At 56.8% G+C, this 21,631-nt stretch overlaps 1 protein-coding gene across 7 annotated transcripts in view; it reads right to left on the reverse strand.

Annotated features, from left to right (window-relative positions):
- Positions 1 to 2,768: 2,768 nt before the first annotated feature.
- TRIM9 (tripartite motif containing 9) overlaps positions 2,769 to 21,631 on the reverse strand; it is a 65,897-nt gene continuing 47,034 nt past the window's right edge. Inside the window, exons 6-13 of one of the 7 annotated variants that reach the window (XM_063333830.1) lie at positions 19,614 to 19,759; positions 17,467 to 17,605; positions 11,901 to 12,089; positions 9,608 to 9,649; positions 8,917 to 8,940; positions 7,576 to 7,879; positions 6,651 to 6,813; positions 2,769 to 4,454 (exon numbers count right to left, since the gene is read on the reverse strand). In XM_063333830.1, the coding sequence (XP_063189900.1) occupies positions 4,392 to 4,454; positions 6,651 to 6,813; positions 7,576 to 7,879; positions 8,917 to 8,940; positions 9,608 to 9,649; positions 11,901 to 12,089; positions 17,467 to 17,605; positions 19,614 to 19,759 (1,070 nt within the window). In that variant the 3' untranslated portion in view covers positions 2,769 to 4,391. Of the gene's footprint in view, positions 4,455 to 6,650; positions 6,814 to 7,575; positions 8,941 to 9,607; positions 9,650 to 11,900; positions 12,638 to 17,466; positions 17,606 to 19,613; positions 19,772 to 21,631 lie in introns of those variants that run through there. The other 6 variants (XM_063333829.1, XM_063333831.1, XM_063333833.1 and 3 more) reach the window with 6 other exon arrangements.

Genomic DNA, 21,631 nt, shown 5'->3' on the forward strand with positions numbered 1-21,631 from the left:
TCACCCCCGCCCGGCTGCTGCCCTGCACCCCCCCTCCCCCCCTTCCCTTGCACCCCCCTTTCCTTTGCACCCCTTCCCTTGCACCCCTTCTGCACCCCCCTTCCCTTCCGCACCCCCCTTTCCTTTGCAACCCTTCCCTTGCACCCCTTCTGCACCCCCCCTTCCCTTCCACCCCTTCTGCACCCCCCTTCCCTTCCGCACTCCCCTTTCCTTTGCACCCCTTCCCTTCCACCCCTTCTGCACCCCCCCTTCCCTTCCACCCCCCTTTCCTTTGCACCCCTTTCCCTTTCACCCCCTCCGTACCCTTCTTTCCCTTGCACCCCTTCTGCATCCCCCTTTCCTTTGCACCCCCTTCCCTTGCACCCCCCCTTCCCTTACCCTCCTTTCCCTTACACCCCCCTTTCCTTTGCACCCCTTCCCTTGCACCCCCTTTGCACCCCCTTCCCTCGCACCCCTTCTGCACCCCCCTTTCTTTTGCACCCCTCTTCCCTTGCACCCCTCTTTCCTTTGCACCCCCTCTGTACCCTCCTTTCCCTTGCACCCCCTTTTCCCTTGCACCACTTGCACCCCCCTTTCCCTTGCACCCCCTTCCCTTGCACCCCCTATGTACCCCCCTTTCCCTCACACCCCTTCTGCACCCCCCTTTTCTTTTGCACCCCCTTCCCTTGCACACCCTCTGCGCCCTCCTTTCCCTTGCACCCCCTTTTCCTTGCACCCCCCCTTTCCCTTGCACCCCTTCCCCTGCACCCCTTCCTCTGTAGCCCCTCCCCTGCAGCCATCTCCCCTCTCCCGTCGCCTCCTCACCTTTCTCTGCCCGCTCCGCGATCCCTCTGGAAATGGCGTGGGATCCCTTCTGCCCACGGCGGGCAGGGCTCGGTGGCTGCCTGCCCTGCGGAGTCCTGCCTGGCTCCCGGTTCCTCCGGAGGGCAAGAACAGCCGAAGCACACAACGCAACACCTCTTCCTCTTCCTCCAGCCATGCCTGCGCAGGCTTCCCAGCCTCCCGCGTTTTTCCTGCCCTGTTCCGTAAACCTGAACCACACGCAACCCAAGAGCAAGCCAACTTGACCCGACTGCTGGCCTTGCGGGCTGGCTGGGCCACCGGCTTGACCCGGCCACCCCGAGTGTCCCCGCAGCTGGGACCCAGGGGCAGGAGGCTGCGGGCTGAGCCAGGTCCCGGCGAAGGGCTGCAGCTGCTCCCCAGAGGCTGAGGAACCATCCCAAACTGCACGAGCAACGTGGGGAGGGGGGGAAAAGAAAGGAATTCGACCCATTTTCCCGATTTTTCCCAGGGCACATTGAAGAATTGTCGTCTGGGTGGCAGCCTGGGCATGGTTTCATGCCGGTAGATGCCAGAGAGAGCAGAGTGGGTGCCGAGAGCAGGTATTTCATGTCCCGGACCTGCCCTCCATCCACCGCGGGCGGAAATTGCCGCCGTGCAAATGGTGCCACGCAAAGAGCTGCCAAGTGCGGGGCAGAGCCCCGGAGACGGGGGGTAGGGGGGGGGGTTGGGCAGCCGGGAGCCACCTCCGGCACTGATCCCTTGGAAGCGGGAGCAGGGATGCAGCTGGCGAGCGGCTCTGCCCTCGCCCCCGGGCGGTGGGTTGGTGTGTGGGGGTGTCCTCTGGCCCTGGGTTGTTCCCCCCCTCTGCCGCCGCATGCGTGACTTACAGGCCGGGGTTTACATGCTGCAGGGAGGATGCCATTTCCCTCTCTGGAAGGGATGAGCATCGTCCCGAGACGTGAACGCACTTAACACAACGCATTAGCGGCTTTTCTCTATCCCTGGGCTGGAGCTCAGAGGCCTCACATTGCAAAACCTCTCCCGAGAAAAGGCAGAGCGGGCACTAACGCCCCAACAGCGAGCCCTTTCCCAGGCCCATGGGAGAACTGTCCCTGCCTTTCCTTTGGAAATGGTCCCAACACCGCTCATCCCTTAAGGTCTGCGGTTATTTCTGGAAGAAAGACACCCCCCCCCTCCCGGCCCCAAGGGATTTTGAATGTTGCCAGCGCCGCATCACAACCACGCCGGGCTCTTTCACTTCTGGACATCTCCTGATTTTTATCCTTTTATCCCTTCCCCACCTGGCTCTCGCCACCATCCTGGGGCCCCGGGCCCCGGGGGGTGTTGGGGTGGCTGCGCTGGGCTGGATGCAGCAGCTTTCCGCTCCCCCTCCTCAGGGAGACGCTGCTCTGTATCCAGCCTAGGAAATTCCTCCTTCCTTCCTTCCATCCTGGCTCCTCGGCACCCAGGAACTTCCCTCGGCCCCCCAAAACTCCCCTGCTGATGGCTGCAGGCGGAGCGGGGACCCCCATGTGGCTGTGGGGCACCGAAGCAGGGAGCTGCCCCCTCTCCCGCTGTCCCAGCTCAGCGCCCACCCTGGGAGCCGAGAATTGCTGCCGCTCCTCCTGCACATAAAGAAGGGCAGCGGGATTTGCTCAGGAAGGGAAAAGGTCAGGAAAAGGCTGGGTAGGATGAGGGGCTGCTGGGGCGCTGCCGGGGAAGGGGACAAGGTGCCATGGGCTTCTCCCCCCCACCCGCCCCAGTCATCTCATGGTGCTGCCACAGCCCTGGGTTTCATCTGGCTCCCGTGCTCCCCCCCCCTCCCATGAACCGAGGTCTGTCCGTTCTCTGCCGCCGTCTCCCGATGATGACAGTGAGGGACACGCAGCGTGGTGCAGTGACCCACAGCCGGGGGGACGAGATGGGAACCAAAGCCAGGGGCTGTGTCGGCGCAGAGATGCTCCGGGAAGCTCTGCCTTTCTCTCATAAAAGTCCTTTATTAGAACAGCAAACATGACACTTCTCTTCAGTACAGCGGCTGTATGCAGCTATCATCGCGGTACAGGGGGGGCGACGTCTTACAATCACTGGGGGTCTAATAAGCACCATGAACATCCTAAAGAACCGGGGGGTAACGGCTGAGAGAGGAGCCCCGGGTGAGCCGGCCACGGGGGCTCGTCAGGAATTCACCGAGGAGCTGCTCGGCGTTGTCCCGCAACACGGCTCTCCTGCAGCGGAGAGAAACTCCTCGGTGTGAGTCAACGAGATAGCACCCATCCAATAAATTAGGTAAAATTAATACTAGAGCAACAAGGGAACGAGTGGACCGTCCTAGAGGAGGGCACGCTGGAAGGGAATGGTCTATTTACACTGGTCTTTCTGCCGGACCGGTATTCCCGTCGCTCCCCCCGGCCCCGGTTGGATGAGACGCAGCTCTCCGGTCGGGCTGGCGCCCAGCCGGCAACGACACCGCTGTCTCCCCGAGCCCAGGGGACTGCGAGGGGACCGAAAAGCCAAGCTTTGGGGACATGCGCATGCAGGCGCCCTCGGCACGGGAACGGGGGCTGGCACCGGGCACGGCGCCCACCACCTCCCGCTCCTCTCCTGCCTCCGGATTACCAGAAAGTCGGGGTAGGGAGCGGAGGCTGAGGGGGGACCGCTGCCAGCAGCAGGGCAGCGGGCACGGATTCCTGAGTGCGTGGCAGGGCTGTGGCCAGCTCTTCTTCCTCCCCATCCTCATTCCCATCCTCATCCCCATCCCCAAGCCCGGGTTCCCCGTCAGACCCTCGCTGCAGAACGAATTCTCCTGTGAACGGAAGGACACTATCAGGTAGTATTTAAGGCTAGGCTTTACACGGCAACTATAAAAAAATAAATGCTAATCTCCGAAGAGCCGGGCAAGGGCTCTCCAGCGTATGGCTGTGGCGCGCGTGCCAGCGCCAGGGAGAGCTCGGTGCCAGACCGAGGGCCCGCCAGCACCCAGAGCACCCGGGGACAGGGTGGTCCCCTGCCCTGCCCCACCGCTGCGCCCCACAGAAATGCTTCGGGGGGAAACAAGGGAGAGGGTCGGGCATTTTGGTAAGGACACGGAGACTGACTGGTAATCCAGGACCCACCTCTACACGTGACTGAGGGCGCTCTGCAAGAAAAGGCCACAGGGGAAAGAAATATCCTGCAAAATAACGGGGCTGGCGTGGGCGAAAGCTTTCCCGTGGCGGGGGGGTCCCTCCGGCCAGCCCCACGGGAGGGGAAAGCGCTCTGCCGAATGAGATGAAACTGCCATCCCCCCCCCCCCCCCAACCCCACACCCCAACTCAAATTGACAAAACCAAAAACTAAAAGCGGACACAGAGGAACATCTCAGGCTACCTAGGTACTTCATCAGCCAAAAAGAGCTAAACAGCAAAGCGCGCACACACACAGGACAGCGAAGGAGGGTGGAGATCAGAGACGGCCAAAAGCCAGGGTCTTCCTTCCCATTTTGCCTCCCCGTCTCCGGCCAGTGGCCGAGCAGGGACCCGGTGGCTTGGTGGCTGGCCTCGTCCCGCGGGAAGGAACGAGCTGGCTCCTCTCATCCCGAGAAGAGGCAGCCGGCTCCGGGAGCATCCTCACGGCATGGCCGAGCGTGAAGTGTAGAATTCGGGGACCGGCAGGCCGGTGTGCAGAGTCACCTGCAACGAGAGACAAAGGGCTCAGCTGCATCCCTCCGAGCCTGGCGGGACAGCCTTCGGCACGGCAGCAGCCGGGAAGAGGTAGGATGCAGCCCAAGGCACTGCTGGGAGCCCACAGCACCTCCTGCCCTGCCACGCATCCCCCCCGCTGCGGTGGGGCTGGGGAGGGGTGGGAAAGGCTGTCCCCAGGACCACGGCGGTGGCTTCATCTCGCTGCTTCACGACTCGTTGGTACTGCAGGAGCCCCCACACAGCTCCAGCGTGAAGTGGTGGGATCGCTGGTACCAGCGGTGTCAAGCCCCAAATATTCTTCCCAGCTGGCTGCGGAAAGATGGGACACGGCAGCAGTTGGGTCTTTCCGCAGATGGGATGGACAAAAGGGTCTGGAGGGGGCTGAAGGACAGCAAAGCTGCTCAGTCCAGAAGGAGACCTCCGAGAAGCCAACGGGCCGTACAGTGGAGGGGACGCGGCCGAGAACCGGTGGGAGGAAGGACCTTGGCAGCGGTGTGGGGGCAGGACCATGCTGTGGCGTGGGGGGGATGCTCAAGTGCAACCTTCAGTGCCCCCTTCCAACCCAAACCACTCTGTGCGAATGGGCGCCAGGCACTCGGCCCGGGATGGGGAGTGACGTGGTGGAGACTCCAACCCAGGGACAAAGGGAAAGCGAAGCAATACCGGAGACCCGATGCTCGCTGTGCCTGGGAAAACCCCGGTGCGTGGGAAAGGATACGGGCAGGTTCCGCTTAAACCGACCGTCCGACTGGGCAAGGGACCAGGTCCTGCAAATACCCACACGCGCGCCAAGGAGCTGCGCATGGGGAATTCAGTTCCTTCCACAAATACTTCAGTTGGGGAGGGAGGAAAGCACAATTCCTTCTTTTATTGGGAACAGCCGCATTTTCCCCTTCAGATACAGACTTACAGAAAACTTTGTCTAAAATACAACTATTCCCCTCCTAATTAGAGTCACTTTTAATTACTCGCACACCTCTGAAGAAGGATAAGGAACGGCTTGGGTTTATAAGCAGCCTTTTATCGGCATCCCATGGGATTTCTCTGTTAGGGGGTTTAAGCTCTGCCTTGCCCAGTGAACCGTCAGAAAGCAGAGGGGCTCTGGAAACGCACTCGTCTTTTAGGGCTGCGTAGAAGATCGTGGTAGGAATTCAACCCATCACAGAGCAGGATGTTTTTACCCCACCGAATTGATACAGCGACCCCTAAAAACAAGATGTGCTTCTTTAATGTCTCCTCATTAAACACTGGGACACTCCGGCAGGGATGCTCCCAGGGTTTGGGATGGTACCGACCAACCTCCGCTCCAGAGCTGCTGGAAAACTGTCACTGCCTTGGTACCAGAGCCCAGCGCACCCTGTATCCCAACAGACACCATCCTAATTCATGGATCTCGAATTTAGGGAGGCCACTTGGTGCCTCTGCCCTCGCACAGAGGTGATGCCTTTGACACCCACTGCAGAAGACGGTGCCAAAGTGCTCAACACCCTGAAGTCATCCGTTCCACGCCATGTGTCCTAGGATGTGCCTGGGCGCTTGTGCAGTGCTGGAGGTGGAAGCGGTGGGTAGGGTGGATGTGCCCAAGCCAGGTTCGGTGAACAGGGGGCACTTGTTGGGGGGAGAGGATAGCAGGGATGAGGTCAGTGAGAAGAAAAATGAAAGCTGGAAATACCGGATTGGCCCAAGGAGCCACCACTTGGTGACGTTCAGGAGAGCTGAGAGCTTGGGAGAGAGGGAGAGAAGAGGAGTTTGAAATTCCCCAGAGGAAAATAGGGTTTAAAAGGTGTCCTTCTCCTTGGTAATGCTCCTGTCTGGGTTCTGGGAATGCTGGAAGAACTGGTGAGGCTCTCATGGGGTAGCATAATGGAGTTGTCAAACGCCATCAGCCAGGGAGGGCTGGAGAGCCCTGGTGCTTCATCAGCCCTGACGGAGAAACCCGGAGCACGGAGCTGGAGGAAGGGAAGGCCTGTCCCTGTTTTAGAGACCCGCAGGTGGTTTAAGGTGTGAGTTTAGCTCTTTCCAAGCCACCCCTGTTGCAGAAGAACCCTCCCCGCTCCACAAAGTCCCCACGCTGCTGCGCATCGACGCCCAGTGCAGTGACAGTAGCACGAGAGGCAGTCTGCCAGCACGCTCAGCCGCAGGCTCTGCGGTTGTGCTGCTCCAGAGCATGGCCAAAGCACGTACCTGCACGTTCCTGTTGAGGCTGACCGCGGGGAAGAAAAGGCCTTCCAGGTTCTCGAAGGCGACAGGCCCTTGCTGGTCCTCGTTGATGGAGAACGTCAAGGTTCTCCTGGTCAAATCCAGCAGCACTCCCACCGTGGCACCTTTCGTTATCCCACCCTCGGTTCTGCAGGGGGTGAGAAGAAGATCAGAACGTCTCTGTGGCTCAACGTCCCTCTTGCTCCCGGCTCAGGGTTCAGGCGATAAACCTCAAAGGCTGATGATGCTGAACTTCACAGCTCAGCCAGGAGCCAGGCCATGACCTGCATCCACCCCAGCCACGCTCACAAATCCCTGGGCACCTCCTCAAGCCTCCCCCAGAGGTGCTCTCCACATGCCATCATGTCCCTGAGGGCAAAGCTACCACCGACCAGAGCAGCCCCGGCTACACAACCATGGGGGAAAAGCAAGTGGACCTGGGGAGCAAAGCATTTCAAAACCTGCTGACCCACCAGGGAACGGCCCTTGAGGCTGTGGGAAGGTGACACCAGGCTCTCCCCAAGCTACCCCAAGCTTCAGAGCCGCCGGCCCCACCGTTCCCATGGGGAAGGCGAGCGTTAGCTGTGGCAGGGGGATAAAGGCAAACGCTATTTTCTCGTTGGACGAGTTGCAAGGCCTTGGGCGTTCATGGGAAGGGGGTGTACACAGGCGCGGTGCCGTGCGTGCTCGGGGGGAAGTTGGTGTGGAAAGAGTTGCGGTAGGCAGGGAAGGAAGACCGGAGCGAGGCAGAACCAGGGAGGCAGGGACTGTCCTTCCCTTCACCTCTAATGGAGGTGATCATGAGCGATGTCACCCTTCCCGTGGATGCCTGTATGTGCCACTGGAAAAGCCCCAGGCTCCTCCTTGGGCTGTGGTCTCTGGGAGGAAGACCCCGTTGCAGACCACGTACCTGTTGGTGTGTGAATTGTTGTGCATGAACCAGCTCCGGTTATTGTCCACGTACATGGCCCAGGCCTTGTCGTCCTTGCCCAGCATGGCATCCTTCAGGACATCAATGCGTGCCACGCCAAAGGCCGGGTCAGGGTGGTTATCGTAACGATCAATTGACAGCTCCCAGTAATGGAGCCCTTTGGAAAAGCCCGTTTTCCCCAGCACAACCCTGTCATCATAGCTGTTGCAGGTGACAGTCAGGTTGTCGTTAGAAAAGATGATGTCGGCGTGGGCAGAGGCAGGATCGAAAGAAAACCAAGCAACTGGAACACAAACAACATCAGGTTAGTCTGGCGGGACCCGGCGGTGGGGCAGGGAGCCACGCGGAGCGGACACGGAACAGCACATGCTGCATGCAGGGCCGACACGCAGGGCGAAGGCACGGCGGGGGCTCGGGCTGCTGCCCGCTGCGGCGGCCGGCAGAAGCGGGCAGGGAGCTGCCGAGCGGAGGGGGCTGATGGAGAGCACCTTCCATCACGGAGGGATGCTTGGAGCTCGTGCAGCTGCAGCCTGCCAGCGTGGCTGAGGTTATACAGACGGGGCTCAGACCTGAGATTTGTTCTTGCCGCTCCCTGGTAGCCTGTCTGTCTCCGTCCCCTCCCGCTGTCTGTCTGTCTCAGCTCCTGAGCCCGCGGGATCCTCGCCATCTCCTAAAATTTGGCTCTAGCAGAAGGAGACGTGTGATCCCGGCCAGCTCTCCAGGCTCTACCTGACATCATTTACTCTTACGACCAAGGGTTACTCATGCAAGCAATGGTTTGCAGGGTCAGGCCCAGCGTGGGACGGGGACTGAGGGTCAGCGGATAAACCGTGCGTGTGTATTTGAGGGCCGGCGGTCCTGGGAACCAAAGTACACACAAAGGCCTACATTGACAGAAACGCTACGTCACACTGAGAAACCTCCCTGCGGAGCAACCGGCCACAGGGAAGACAAGAGTTAGGCTCATGGGAAGGCTGGAAAATGCCCCAAAACCTCCACGACTCGGTACAGCTGCTGGTTTAAATGCACGGGACTCGGTCACTGAAAATCTGACAGACACAGTGTCACGTCCTCGACAAGACAGAGGCACAGGGTGTCACAAGGCACCAGCCCGGTTCCCCAGGTGGTTTTCTCCAGCCGTCACTGAAACGTGAACTGACACATCCACAAAACACTCTCACGCCTGCAGGAGTAAATAACGGCTTGAAAAATAAAAGACTCGGGTGAGATTTAATCATCGGTTTATTGGATCGTTTGACAAGACAGCTCACATGCACGCGGGCGCCCCGGTTTTGCAACTTGATGGAGGTGATTCCGTACCTGCCACCATTTTTTTAATGTCAACTGCGGTGATTCCCAAGGAAAGGCATGCAGGAGAGAAAACAGCACGTCAAGTTGGGTCGACAAAGGAACGAGAAACCATTTCTGCTTGCCTGCTTCTCCAGCGAGCGCACGGACCTCTCGGCCTTTTGCATAAAGGTGGGGAGAGATGGAGCGAGGATGGGCTCGGGCTGCCCGAGGAGGGAATCCCGCTGGATGGGGGATTCCCATCTCCCAGGGGGATAAACGGACCTGACCCTGCAGGCATCTGCATGGGGACAGGTGAGCAGGTACCACCAGCGCTCACTCCAATTAGCTGCAGAGGGGCTAATCACCTCCTCGGCATTTGGCCCACGTTAATGAACTGGAATACGTATTGCTTTGAGCAGGAGGATCAGTTCTTAATTACGGGGCCACTTCCAGAGCACTGACTTCAGGCTTCTCTTTAAAACCATATCGGGGGGAAACTTAAAATGCCTTTACATCACATGGCAATCACCATTCCTCCTCCAAATTTGCCAACCGCCGTGACGTCCGAGAGCGCCCCGCAAGCAGGGTACGCACAAGAAACGCTCCTCGCTCGCCAAAGAAAAGTTAAAGATTTAAAAGAGGGGGGAAAAAAAAAAAAAAGGAAGATAAAAGGATGAGCAACACGGAGTAGGTGCCAGTTAATGGTAATAAATATACTTGCCTAATTGAGAGTAAGGCGATCCTTGCGTCTCAAAATTGCATCCTATAAAGAGATACTACATTTCACACATCACAGCTAAGAAACAACAACCGCCTGAAAAACACTCGTGAGCACTGAACCTTTAACTAAGCATCCAGCCAGCCGCGGGAGGCCTGATTCATTAAAAGCCAGAGAGAAACGGAGAGGGGCTGCAAAAATGACCCGTGAGATTGACTGTCGGCCGTTTTGGCGAGTCTCAGCCTCTGGGACTTGTGGATTATCTGCTCTTTCACAGCCAGATCCCGTCACAGCCTTCAAGAGCATCAAGTCTGATTGCTACTTGCTCGGGATGCCAAATCATTGAACTTTTAGCCCAAGGCAGGAAATTTTAGCCTTGGCAGAATATCTTGGCCGCTTGATAAGTATTCTCTAGATTGACCCTCAGTTGGATCACTTAAAAAAACCCCCCACCACTCCTTAGAGGACAGGGACTGATGAAAGACGAGCAGCCACTGGTGTGTCCAGGGAATAGGGACCACCGAGCACCCAAAGGGCACTGGGCTGTCGGTCTGATGGTGGATGCACTGGCAGGATGCCTCGGGGCGCCCTTCATCCTCCTGCCACCGGGTTGTGCCTGGCCGCTGGCCGCAAACACCTCCTGGGAGCCGCACTGCAGCTGGGGACCGATCCAGGAGCTTGTCCCCACCAGGAGGAGAGGGCAACATGAAGTCCCGTGTTGGCACTGCAGGGGAGGGCATTCACGAAAGGCGCTGGATTTTAAGGAAACCCCTGTCTAGCTCTGTGACTGGTTTTTTCACCTCTCCTCTGGCAAGGAAACAGGTTTTTCACCCCGCTGAGGTGGGTGTTGGTGGGAAAGCGTCCGTCTGCAGTCGTGCTCCACGGCCAGGGCCAAGCAGCACCTCCTGAGGCTGTTTTAATGAATCGCGCCCCGGGCCCCTATTCAAAAAGTGGTTTTCCAGGTCTCTGTGCATCGCTACGGCACAAGTTCACCCGAGTGACACATGGGCATATTCCGGACCCCGTTTTGCGTTGCCCCACCACCCCGGACCGCGGCTGCAGAGGTCCGTACCGCACACACAAGTATTGCTCATGGCCATCGCAGCGGATCTGACACTGGACACAAAGTAAGAAACGTCCGTAACAGAACAGAGTTCAAGCCATTAGCGCACAGCAGTACGATGAGGAAAAAAAAACAAACATAAAAAGCACAAAGAAAAGAAAGTTGCAGGGCCCCCGGTTATTCTGGCAAGGGTCATGCTGCAGCATTCCTCATTCCGGGTTATGGGATGGAAATCAAACAATCGGGGGCCCCCATTCTTCCTGGGCTTACACCAGAGGAAGCCGTGAATTACTCCATTGGAGCCCATGGAGTGGTGTAAATCCCGAGTGGCGGAAGAATCAGGGCCCAGGATCTTTAGCAACGGAAGATGCGCAAAGACTGGTTAGAAAACAGCTCTGAGAGAGGCACTGTGCCCGCGGCTCCTTCGCCGGCTGCCCGACACCGTCACTCATTCTGCCTCTACTGCCTACGTCCCACCACAGCCCCCAAGGACCGGGCTCAAAGCGCCTGTGGGTGCTGCCAGGGGAGCGAGGTACCACGGGAGTGGTTTCCTCCGCTCTGCAGAAAACAAGACTCCGATAGGATCAGGTCTGGTTTTGCAAAAGCCGAGCCCAGCGCTCGAAGCCGAGCAGACGAGAGCCCACAACTTCTGGGTCTTGGGAAGCCAGATCGCAAGGGGTGGGTGAGCCGGCCTTAGTAGACCTTGCTTGCATCTAGACTTGCTTCTTTCTTAAGAGAGGTCTAGATTGAATCGAGCAAACTAATTTCACAGAACAAATCTCACAGCAGAGGCTGCGTTTTCTGGCTGTATAGGGAAAGGAAACCATCGAGACGTCCCCACAGGTTTCTCCCAGGGAGGCTCTGTTCTTCTGCCTGTCCCTAGACACAAGATCGATGCAAACTGGAGATGAGGGATCCGCTCTGCCGGCTGGCTGGGCAAAATGGTTCAGCCCCAATGAGAACAGCACCCACATAAGGAGTTATACTGTGCTGCTCCGTCACCCCACGCCTGGAACTGCCCGTGCTGGGACGTAGAGATGAACACACACCACGAGAACTACGCCACCGAAAAGTCCCTTCCGCGGCAGGAGCAGGCCACTGACAAACAGAAGGAGTTCCCCCTGCCATCCGCATGTCATGGGAAAAACAAACACAACGGAACAAAACAAACAAATACTTTGAAGATGCCCAGAAGCACAGACGAAGAGGAAATGCCAGAGGCACTCGGCTCACCAGCTGAATTCAGGGACTGTAAAGAAGAATGCAAGCTCAGCTGGTGGGCCGAAGATCTTAGCTCAAAGTAGGATCTCCCCGGAAAGCTGGGTTGTAGATTAAGGGTGGAGGAGAAAGGACTCATTCTACGAAGCTGCGATCTTTCCAAAGGCACTGGAAAAGGGAGGGTCTGTTCTTCTGACTGCGTGTCTAAACGTAAGATCAATGCAAACTCGAGATCAGGAATCGGGTCTGCTGGAGGCTGTCACTCCATCGCCCGAGACCAGACCTCGGAGCAGAGCACAGACGCTCCGGCACGCACGGACCCTGCTTCGCCACAGCGAGCGTGCGCGGACGGTGCGTGGAGCGGAAACGCCTGGTGCTGTGCAACCCAGCCAGACCCTTCAGGAAAGCCTCGCCTCTGCCAGTATCGGCAACAAACACATTTTTCATCTTCCGAAACGTTCCCACGTCACCGTGACAAATGCAATACGCTTTTAATTACAGGGAGTCCCGCACCTCTTCGCAGTAACGCACCTAAAAAAATGCACAAGTTACCATGCACACTTCCCATCGCTCTTTATGATTAATCTCATACCTTTTTGTGCACAATAATCAGTGGTGTAAAAGCTAGTTGGCTGGTAACGCTGAAAGGCCTTTGGCAGGGCTGTACTAACCTATTTCACCCTACATACCACCAAGCACCCACCTTACTCAAAGGTTGGTCGGGATGTTGTGTTCTTGGTATCCCTTTGTACCTGTCAAAACACATCTGAGCCTTACAGTAAGAATTTAACTCATGCGATTCACAGCAAAACGTCCCGGGTCATCGGGTTCCGTTCCCCGCTACCGCAAATGGTCACCTCCTGCAATTTCTTCCCTAGCCTCGTCAAGGGGAATGTTAACAGGAAAATGTAGAATCCACCATCCTCCACACGTTCCGATCAGATAAACACCCGAACACTGTATCCCCAGCCTTCCTGTCTCAGCTGGGAATACGGACTGAGCTGGAAATCCCGTTAAAACAGATAAAAGGAAGCATTTCTCTGCGCAGCGGACTGTAACTTCTGCAACTTGCTGCTGCGCGAGGCTGTGGAAGCAAAGAGTGTCAGTGGGTTCACACAGGGGTTAGCGAAATTATTGCACAACAGGTCAGTAAACGGAGCTCCAGGTTAGGGAAGGACATGCCCTCCAACACCTACCAAGAGTGAGAGGAACTACGACCAAGAGTAGCCGGGCTCATGGCTCTCCCTAACTGGCATCTCATGTCCCTGTAGCTCCTTGCAGCCTGTCTCCCCTCGCTCACCCCCTTCCAAAAACCGCTGGTTAAAAAGCCCTGGTTGCTGCTGAGGGTCACTCCATGGCTGGCGAGGAACTTCTAGCTGGGCCCCAGATGAGAAACTGGGCTTGAAAGAGGAGAAAAGCTTCTGGTGCTCAATTAGGCTGGGGAAGGGCTCTCAGGCTGCGGTGCCCAAGCCCCTTTGCCCCATCCCAGGGGGGCAGAGGTGGCCGGGAGTTGCTGCTCCTGGTGTTGGTAGAGCCGGCCAAGTTTAGGAACCCAGGAGAGGGGACAGCAGGGCACAGAGTGTGACAACCCGGGTTTTCCTCCCTGATCCTCTGCTCCTAGGCTTGTGCCTCATCAAAGAAACAAGAAATCAAGGGGAAGTGGAGATGTGGCTCTTCCCCATGCATGGCTGCAGGCAGCATGGGCAGCACACGGCCAGGACAACATGGCTGAAGGCACAAAGCAGCCCAATGGAAGGGCCAAGGTATGGGCAGTCAGAGACACCTCAGAAAGGGAGAGAATGGAGCAGCAGGTTTTGGCAGGAGGGAGGTCGAACATCTGCCCCAGCCAGGAGCACAGATCTGGGCTTGGGGAGCCGGCAAGGACGGTCCCCTCCAGCATTGCCCAGCTCCTCTTCTGCATCTCCACCTGGGGCGAGCTGGTCCTTCATCCCACCATCCAGCTCGCTGGACAGTCCATGGAAAGAAACAACACTGGAGGGACTCAGAAGCCATCTCAGAAATCCTTGTAGAGAAAAGCAGCCCAGCGGCCAGCTCACCCGCAGACTCTAATCCCACTGCAACTGGGAGGTCTCCTCCTCTGTTCCTTGTCACCGTGCTTTAAGTGCCTGTTCCTGGGGGTGGCCATCTGCATCCCACCATGACCAGCAGACCTGAGCCGGGGGTTTCTGCAAAGCCCCTCAGAGGCTGCTCTTGCTGCAGCCATGAATGCACCAAGCAACCCAACCTACTGGCTGTGGGTAGGGTGAAAATGGGAACGTGCCAGGATGAAAACAGATCGGGTCCTGAAGTCAGGAGGAGACCGGCCAGAGGCTGGAAAATCTGCTGGATGAGGAAAGACCAGGAGAGCTGGGGCTGCCCAGCCAGGGAGGAGGAGGCTGGGGGGAGACCCGAGGTCTCCCAGGGGAGACTACAGCTGAGCAGTGCCGCTAGCGGCCAAGCTTTGGGAGCTGCGTGGGCCTTGGGACAGGGTCACCTTGCAAACTTTCTCCCAGACTGATTTCCAAGCCTACAGCTGAACTTCATTCAGATGCTGAAGAAACAGAGAGGTTAGGCCAGGCCCCACATCGAGCCCGCAGAGGTCCCGGGAGGCACTGGCTAAGATGTGACAGGCCAAGAGATCCTCCTAGGTGAAACAGCCCGACACCAGCTAGGGAGAGGACACAGTTCAAGGCAAGGACCACTTCCTTCAGCCCTTGCTGCCACTTGGCTGTGCTGATGATGAGGATCTTCGTCCCTGGGAAGCACCAGAGGCCCCAGCAGGTGGGAAGGGCTCTGGGGCACAGACCTTCTCCCAGCCAGGAGCCACCTTGACCTGCTGGTGGCACCAAGCACCAGCTTTAAAGAGTGAACTACAATTTCCTCAGCTGAAAATGTCGTTTCCTTTGGGATGAGCAGGAGAAGATGTGCCACACCATGGGCTGGGAAGGTGCTCAGCAGCTTGCTGTAGGCTTGTGTGTGTGTGCTGACTTCACGCCGGACATTCCTGTTGGTGCTGGCTGGCTCATCTTGGCTGGGCAGGAGCAGAAAGGCATGCCTGCAGAGGCCCAGACACAATTTTACCCACTTCTCATGCTTATTCTCGTCAGATGCTGAGACCCTGCAAAATGTTTCACTCCCCGATAGCCTCTACAGCCCATATCACCGCTCACCGAAGGCAGAAGAAAGACTCCAGTTCACCTCCACGGGCCGTGGATGAGGATCTTGTATGCTAGGACCAGAAGACAGCTTTTAAATAACAGCCTCTAAGCAGAATTTCTCATAACCGCTTCCAGCAGGACAGCTGTGTTCGGAGAGATGTTCTCTTCATATCGAGCCTGTCTCTTCTTTTGTCCCCTCTTCCCGCATGAACGCTTTGCGGCGAGCTGCGGAGCATGGCTGAAGGGGAAAGCTAAGCCTCCTTCAGACGAAATAGCACTTAAAGGCCTGATGCTGCTGTAAAGGCCAGAAATAAAAGCCTAAGCAGGAGCTGTGATGTGCGAGGCGGCTCTATTCAACAAGTCACTCGGATATCCGGAAGCTGCACAGAGATGTAATTTATTTCACTTTGAGTCCAAAAAGCTCAGACGGCCTCTAAAAGCGGAAGATGCTCCAGGCCCATCTGACTTTTTCTCCTTCTTTCTTTCGGGCTGGAGTAAACAAAATGCAAAAGCCCGTTCAGCGAAAAGGCTGGATGCGGCAAACTTTCACCCGATGCTCAGGAGATGCAATGTCTGTTTGCTGGCACAGAGCAAGGCATCAGCCCCAAGCACAGCCTGGGACCAGCAACAGCTATTTTCTCCCAGGTGCCTTCATATTTCGGAGCTGTGGAATAGGCAAGCTTGGCTCAACAGTGAAAGCACCTAGGAGAGGAAAGCAGAGCTGGAAAGATTATAGCGGGGACGCTGCAAGCTCCTGGCTGGGACAACTCAAAAGCCCAACTGGTTTTGGTTAGGGAGCTGTGTCTCAGATGGGTCTTACGGGACACAAATGTCATGAGAAGCCAAAGCTCTGCTGTCTCCTGCACAAGCTGCTGAAGCCGGGTAGTGAAGTGGGTGAGAACTGCTGACCTTCAGGCTTTGGGAGAGGTCCTGGCCGCCCCCTGCCCAGCATGGGGCTGGATCCGGGTTGTCCCATCCCTGGATCTCCAGAGGAACCCTGCAGCTTCCTTGTCGCTGGTGCCCAGCTTTGCAAACAGGCTCACAGCTCTCAGACGGGTGTGCCAAGGCCTTTGTGGCCTGTGATTTGGGTTTTCTGTCTCTTGTACGAGAAGGGTTTGTCCCAGGTTTGCTCTCCACTCTACCTCTGTCACATGTGAGTCCCGTCCCTTGCCGACCTGTCCTGCTCACGCATCCAGACCTGGTACATGCCCTTTCCGAACTGGAACCATTATCTCCTGCCGAGGAGTGCAGGCAAGCAAGTGCAATTGCTCTGCGTAGCCTTGCTCTGCTTTTGTCTTCTCTTCTTTCAGCAGAAATCCCTTTTTTCCTCCTTGCTCAAAGCCACCAGAGATGCTCTGTGGCAAGAAGGCTCTCACCCTCCTTCCACCCCACCAGCAGCCCCAGGAGCTGTGTGTGTTCCCCCCCAACCCCAGCCTGCATCTGCCGGCAGCTGCTGGGGCTGCAGGGATGCGCTGCTGCTCTCGAGCCAGCTGCCAGCCAGGTCTGGCAACGCTGCCAGGAAACAAAACCTTCACACGGCTTGGAAAAGAGAGATTTTAGTCTGGGAGTAAGGAAAAGGGATTCCACCAAGTGTGGAAAACTCCCCAGGAGGGGTTTCTCGCCTGGCAGCAAGGCTACGGGGCGGCAGACGTGCTGGTGGGGGCTGATTCCTTCCTTCATGGCTGCGTCACCCGCTGCTTCTGACTCCCACCTCATTTCTCGGAGCCAGCCTTACGACTCTCCACCTGCACGGCAGAAGCAAGTCAATTTTCCATGACGGATTAAGTGCCTGGTGTGACAAATGTACTTAAAGTCAGGCGGGGAGACTCCTCCACAACCTGCAAGATGGGTGTTTAACATTCTGACTGAGCGCCTGGCCGTGCAGGGGTGATGGAGACGATGCCCGCGTGGCTGTACACCCCCAGGTCGGCAAGGACATCCGTGTGGCTCCACGGTCCCTCTGTCGTGCACTGCCAGGGGCTGCCATTGTGCAGTTACGGCACTGTGCAGCCATGCACAGCCCTTAGTGTCTCAGGAGCAACGTTGACAGCGTTGTTTTGTTTTAAATGGAATTAACGTAAACACCTGAGCTTCCCTTTGTGTCATACAAACCCTGCTGCAACCCAATTTTAAATACCTCCCTGCGGGATGCCTCTCGCTGTACCCACACTGCTCCTCCCCAAAGAACACCGTCTACAAAGGGGAGGGGTGAGAGAGAAATTCTGGCCCTGTTCAAGGCTCCTGACACGACCTTTCCTCTCCCCGTCAGCGCCGGCTTTCCCCCAATGATCGCCGAGGGACTGGAGGACCAGAGGAGCGGTTCCCCCCATCGCAATGCTAAGCTGGGGTGTGCTGGCTGGGCCCCAGGCGTGCGTGTGAGCGGTGTCCGAGCGCGGCGGGCTGGAGCCGGTGCGATGCCTTACCCTCAGACGTCTGGAGGACCAGGGTCTTGCTGTACGGGCTGACTCCTGTTTTGTTGAAGGCTTTGACACGCGCGCTGTACGTGCTGTTGAAGTGAAGCCCGTCCACCGTGCACATGGTCTCCTTGCCCACGTACACCTCCTGCAAAACAAGCACAGTTAGTGCCCAGAGCACAGAGTCCTGGCGGGGGGGAAACAGCTCCCGGTGGTCGTGACACCCAGGGCTCAGCCACGCTCTGCTACCTGGGGCACGCTTACGAGCACTGGATATGGACAAAGCAGAGCAAAATGGCCCTATGATTTGCTCCTTGAGAATACTGAGCCATAAAACTAGCTTCTGTAGGGGAAGGAGATGCTACTCATACACGACCAGCTCATAAGGCGTCAATCCCAGCCAAACTCCCACCGAATCCTGGAGGAGCTCTGCCAAAGAGAGGAATTTACACAGACTGAGCCCAGGACACAGAAACATCCTGGCAGAAAACAATTTTCCATGCTCTCGGGTGGCAGAATCAAAGCGTTCCTTGAAAGCAAACAAGGTGGTCACACTGAATGGGCACTGACTCACCGGTGTGTCACCCTTCTGCTGACATAGCCCCGCTCAAAGGAACGGAGCTGTGCCAGCAGGACAGCGGTGAACAGGCCTACGGGCGACCCAAACACACGGCTCATAAAAACATAGACTTGCAATTAGCAGATCCCACGACAAACCCCTGTCTGCTGCCCTTGGCAGCGCAGATGGAGGCTCTGTGCAGGCTCCCACTCCAGAGCCCTCCGCCCTTCGCTGCCCGAGCTGCCGGGCGACGCGGGGCTGCTGCTTCCAGAGCCAACGCTTGAATCCGGCCCCTTTCCTTGCAGGTGGGTGATGATGTTAAAAGGTCTCCTCTAACCAAAACCATTCTATGTCCCCAGAGCGTATAAGGGTGCTGCACTGCAGAGCAGAGATGATGGTTTCCACCCCTCCTGAGACCCTGACCGGGGCTGGGAGCAGCCCAAGCCACAGTGGATCTGGGAATAGTGACGGATTGAGGAAGATTGGTGATGGGACGCTAAGGTGGCCCTGATCTACCTGGGCTCCAGCACCCACAGAGCTCTCCTGTGGCTGGCCCGGCTCCCAGTTCACCACCCCAGGCTCACTGCAAGGAGCCCCTTTGTGGCCTGATGCCCAAAAGCAGAGTCCTCTTGCCTCAGGACACCGTCCCAGTCTCTCCTGCCTGTTTGTGTGGGAAGTAACTAACAGGCTGGGCGACACACTGACCTGTTCTCGGCAGGGACTGTCACCTGTGTGACATTCAGCATCCCCAGCTCGCTGGGCAAATCGCTGCCTGACGCGGTCAGCTCGCTGCTTTCAGGCAGGAGAACGGCTCAGTGACTTCCCCTTCATGGCACCAGCCGTGTCCCATCGGCTGGAGCAGCCCTCTATAACCCCAGCAGCAGGAATACCACGCACATCCAAGCCCCTTCCCACTGCTGGTGGGATGAGAGAAGACCGGTGTACTGGGGAATCGCCCTCACCTTGCCAGGGTGGCTGTGCTGAGCCTTGGTCACCCCAGACCCAGCCTCCTGCTCCCTTCTCTCTCCAGATGCCACCCACGTCACCTCTCTTCTGCCTTGACTCTGCTCTGGCTCCTGCCTGCCTGACTTTCTTGTGGATGAACTCAGAAAACGCGATGGGCTGGTCCCTGCGCCTGCTCTCAGTGGATGCGAACACGCCAGGATAATTATCAGCGTGTCGGATCAGAGAAAAATCATATTTTAATTGTGTAATTACAGCAATTTAAAAGCCCTCAGGCCTTAAACACCTCTGCTTGCTGGCAGCTGGCAAACCATGAGTCTTTCACGGCAATTAGCATACCTTGCATGGAATATTCAGCAACCTAAAAAGATGGAGCTTCCAATACGTTCTTTGCATTTGCAAGTCATATTGGTCACTGGAAAGGTATTTCCAGCCCCTCAAATAACCTTGGCCCCCAAAAGAACCTGCAGCTTGTCTGCACCCTCAGCTTCCCCGGGTATCTCAGCAGTGAGTCTTGTGTATCCAGGGAATAAGGGGACTTGCAATAAAGCCCGGGGAACTTTTTGGTAGGGTAATATCGGAGCCGGGAGCAACATCTTGCTACCAGGAGTGGCTTCGTGCTCCGAGCACTTACCCTGAACTGGCCGCCGTTGCCGTCATCGAGCTCCAGGATGTAGCCTTCCACCTGCACCGTGGACAAGGGGGGCTGCTTCCAGGACAAGGTGGCACTGTTGTTGTGGGTGCAACACTCCTCTAGCTGCAGGATGGGGGGGGCCGGCACTGGGGAGGAAACTAAACACAAATTAGGGTAACCCTGGCTGCTAGCACCACAGAGGAGGAGCAGGGGGATAGCGGCAGCCCGTGCGTTTCAGCTGGAGCGTGGAGGATGCATTTATTGCCTTGGAAGGCGGCACGGCATGAGGGATGTTAACTGCGATCTCGGGGGCGTGAGGTGGGGGGAGCAGAAAGGACCATTCTCCAAACAAGCTCCACCAAATTCCTTCACTCCGCAGCCCGGTGAAGCTGAGATTTCCCCAGCGCGTCTCTGCTTTCTTCCCGTTTTCTAAAGCATTTTGGTGAAATATGGCAGTGCAATAAGGTACCTGGTATAAAACTGCCTGGACTCTTGGCAGAAGCCGGTCCCAAACCTGGGACGCGCTCCCACAGGCTCTGCAGAGCTGGCCTTATCTACATCCCAGCAGCAAGCGCTGCGCGGCTCTTCCAAAAACAAATTCACTGCAACAAAACAAGAGATACGAGAGCAGCAGAGACGAGCCTCGGGACCTGCAGAACAGGGAGTACCTGATCTTTGTGCCGTGGTAGAGTCTGTTCTAAAAGGACCGTCAGGGCTTTTTCTGCTCAGACTGCTGAATAAGACTAGAAAATTAGCATTAATAACACTAAAGAACCAATATTGATCCTGATGCCAATATAAAATAGACAAGGATTATGCTCAGCCCGTTCTATCATAGGAGGCCGCGCTCCCAGCAGGGGACGGCCAATGTGGGACACTGCGAGCGCTGCGGCTTCCGGAGGAAGGGAAGGGCTCAGGGCTCCGGCACCAGGGCAAGGAGTGCTCAGGATCCCAGACATCAAGGAAGAGAGAGAAAGAGAGAACTCAGCAAATTTTGTAATTTCTACTGAATGTGCCTGAAATAATGGTCTGAAGTAATCCCATCGGCAGTTTGGGTCAAGTGCCCGGGTCTCGCTCCTCCTCATCCCTGCACCTGGTGAGCTGGAAAACACTGAGACCTTGAAACCTGCATCCCAGAGCTGTCTATGAAGTAAATATTTTCATAAATTCAGACTCTAAAGTCTTCTAAAAGTGCGGTCTTCCCACGCATTAGAAGAGACCTTACTGAAAAGTAAAATTACTGAAAGAGAAATCAATCCTGTGTTGCTCAAACCAGGACACGGGAACAGCCCTCCCAAACCTCCTCTCAGCAGAGCAGCTCGTCCTCCCTGCCCAAAGCCTGACAAGAGCCAGTGAAAAAAAGACGTGGAGAATCCAGACAAGATGTGGAGGAGCCACGGATTGCCGGGAGAGAAAAGACGGGACTCACTGGCAAAGGTTCACCATTCACCACCTCCCTCTGCGACTCCTTCACCTCCTGGGTTGGATCCTCAGCAACGACCAGGCTGAGGGCCTGGAGAAACTGAGCAGAGAAAAGGCCTCGCGTTACAGCTAATACGGCAGAAGGGATGCTGCCCGTGCCCAGCACGTGCTGGCAATGGATGCGGGACACCCTGTACCTATTGCTCACCTCTGCTCTTTATCGAGACCTCTGGTGTTGACCTGTCTCCCCTGGTGCTGCGACACGAGTTTGGGATCCAACCTCAAACCTTCTGCAACGTCTACAAAATGCAACAACTTATTTCCCCAGCGAGGGTGAGAGGAGAGAAGAGCCTCCACCAGCTCTGCCCCGCCTCCACAGGGGAGGGCGGGCAGCTGAACTAGCAGCAGATTTGCTCTTATTAATTAAAAATAACCCTCTGGGCTAAATCGAATGAAGGGAGGGCAGGACCACACTCACGTCTCCACGACTGGTGTGTAAGCCTCCCTGGGTTTGGCTCCTCTTGCGAACAAGAAGTGTTATTGACACTTCAAATTAACTGCCTGGCTAACGATGAGCAGCTACGAGCGCTCCCGGC

Source organism: Chroicocephalus ridibundus, chromosome 4 (genome assembly GCF_963924245.1).
Source record: "Chroicocephalus ridibundus chromosome 4, bChrRid1.1, whole genome shotgun sequence".
In the NCBI taxonomy this organism is placed as follows: domain Eukaryota; kingdom Metazoa; phylum Chordata; class Aves; order Charadriiformes; family Laridae; genus Chroicocephalus; species Chroicocephalus ridibundus.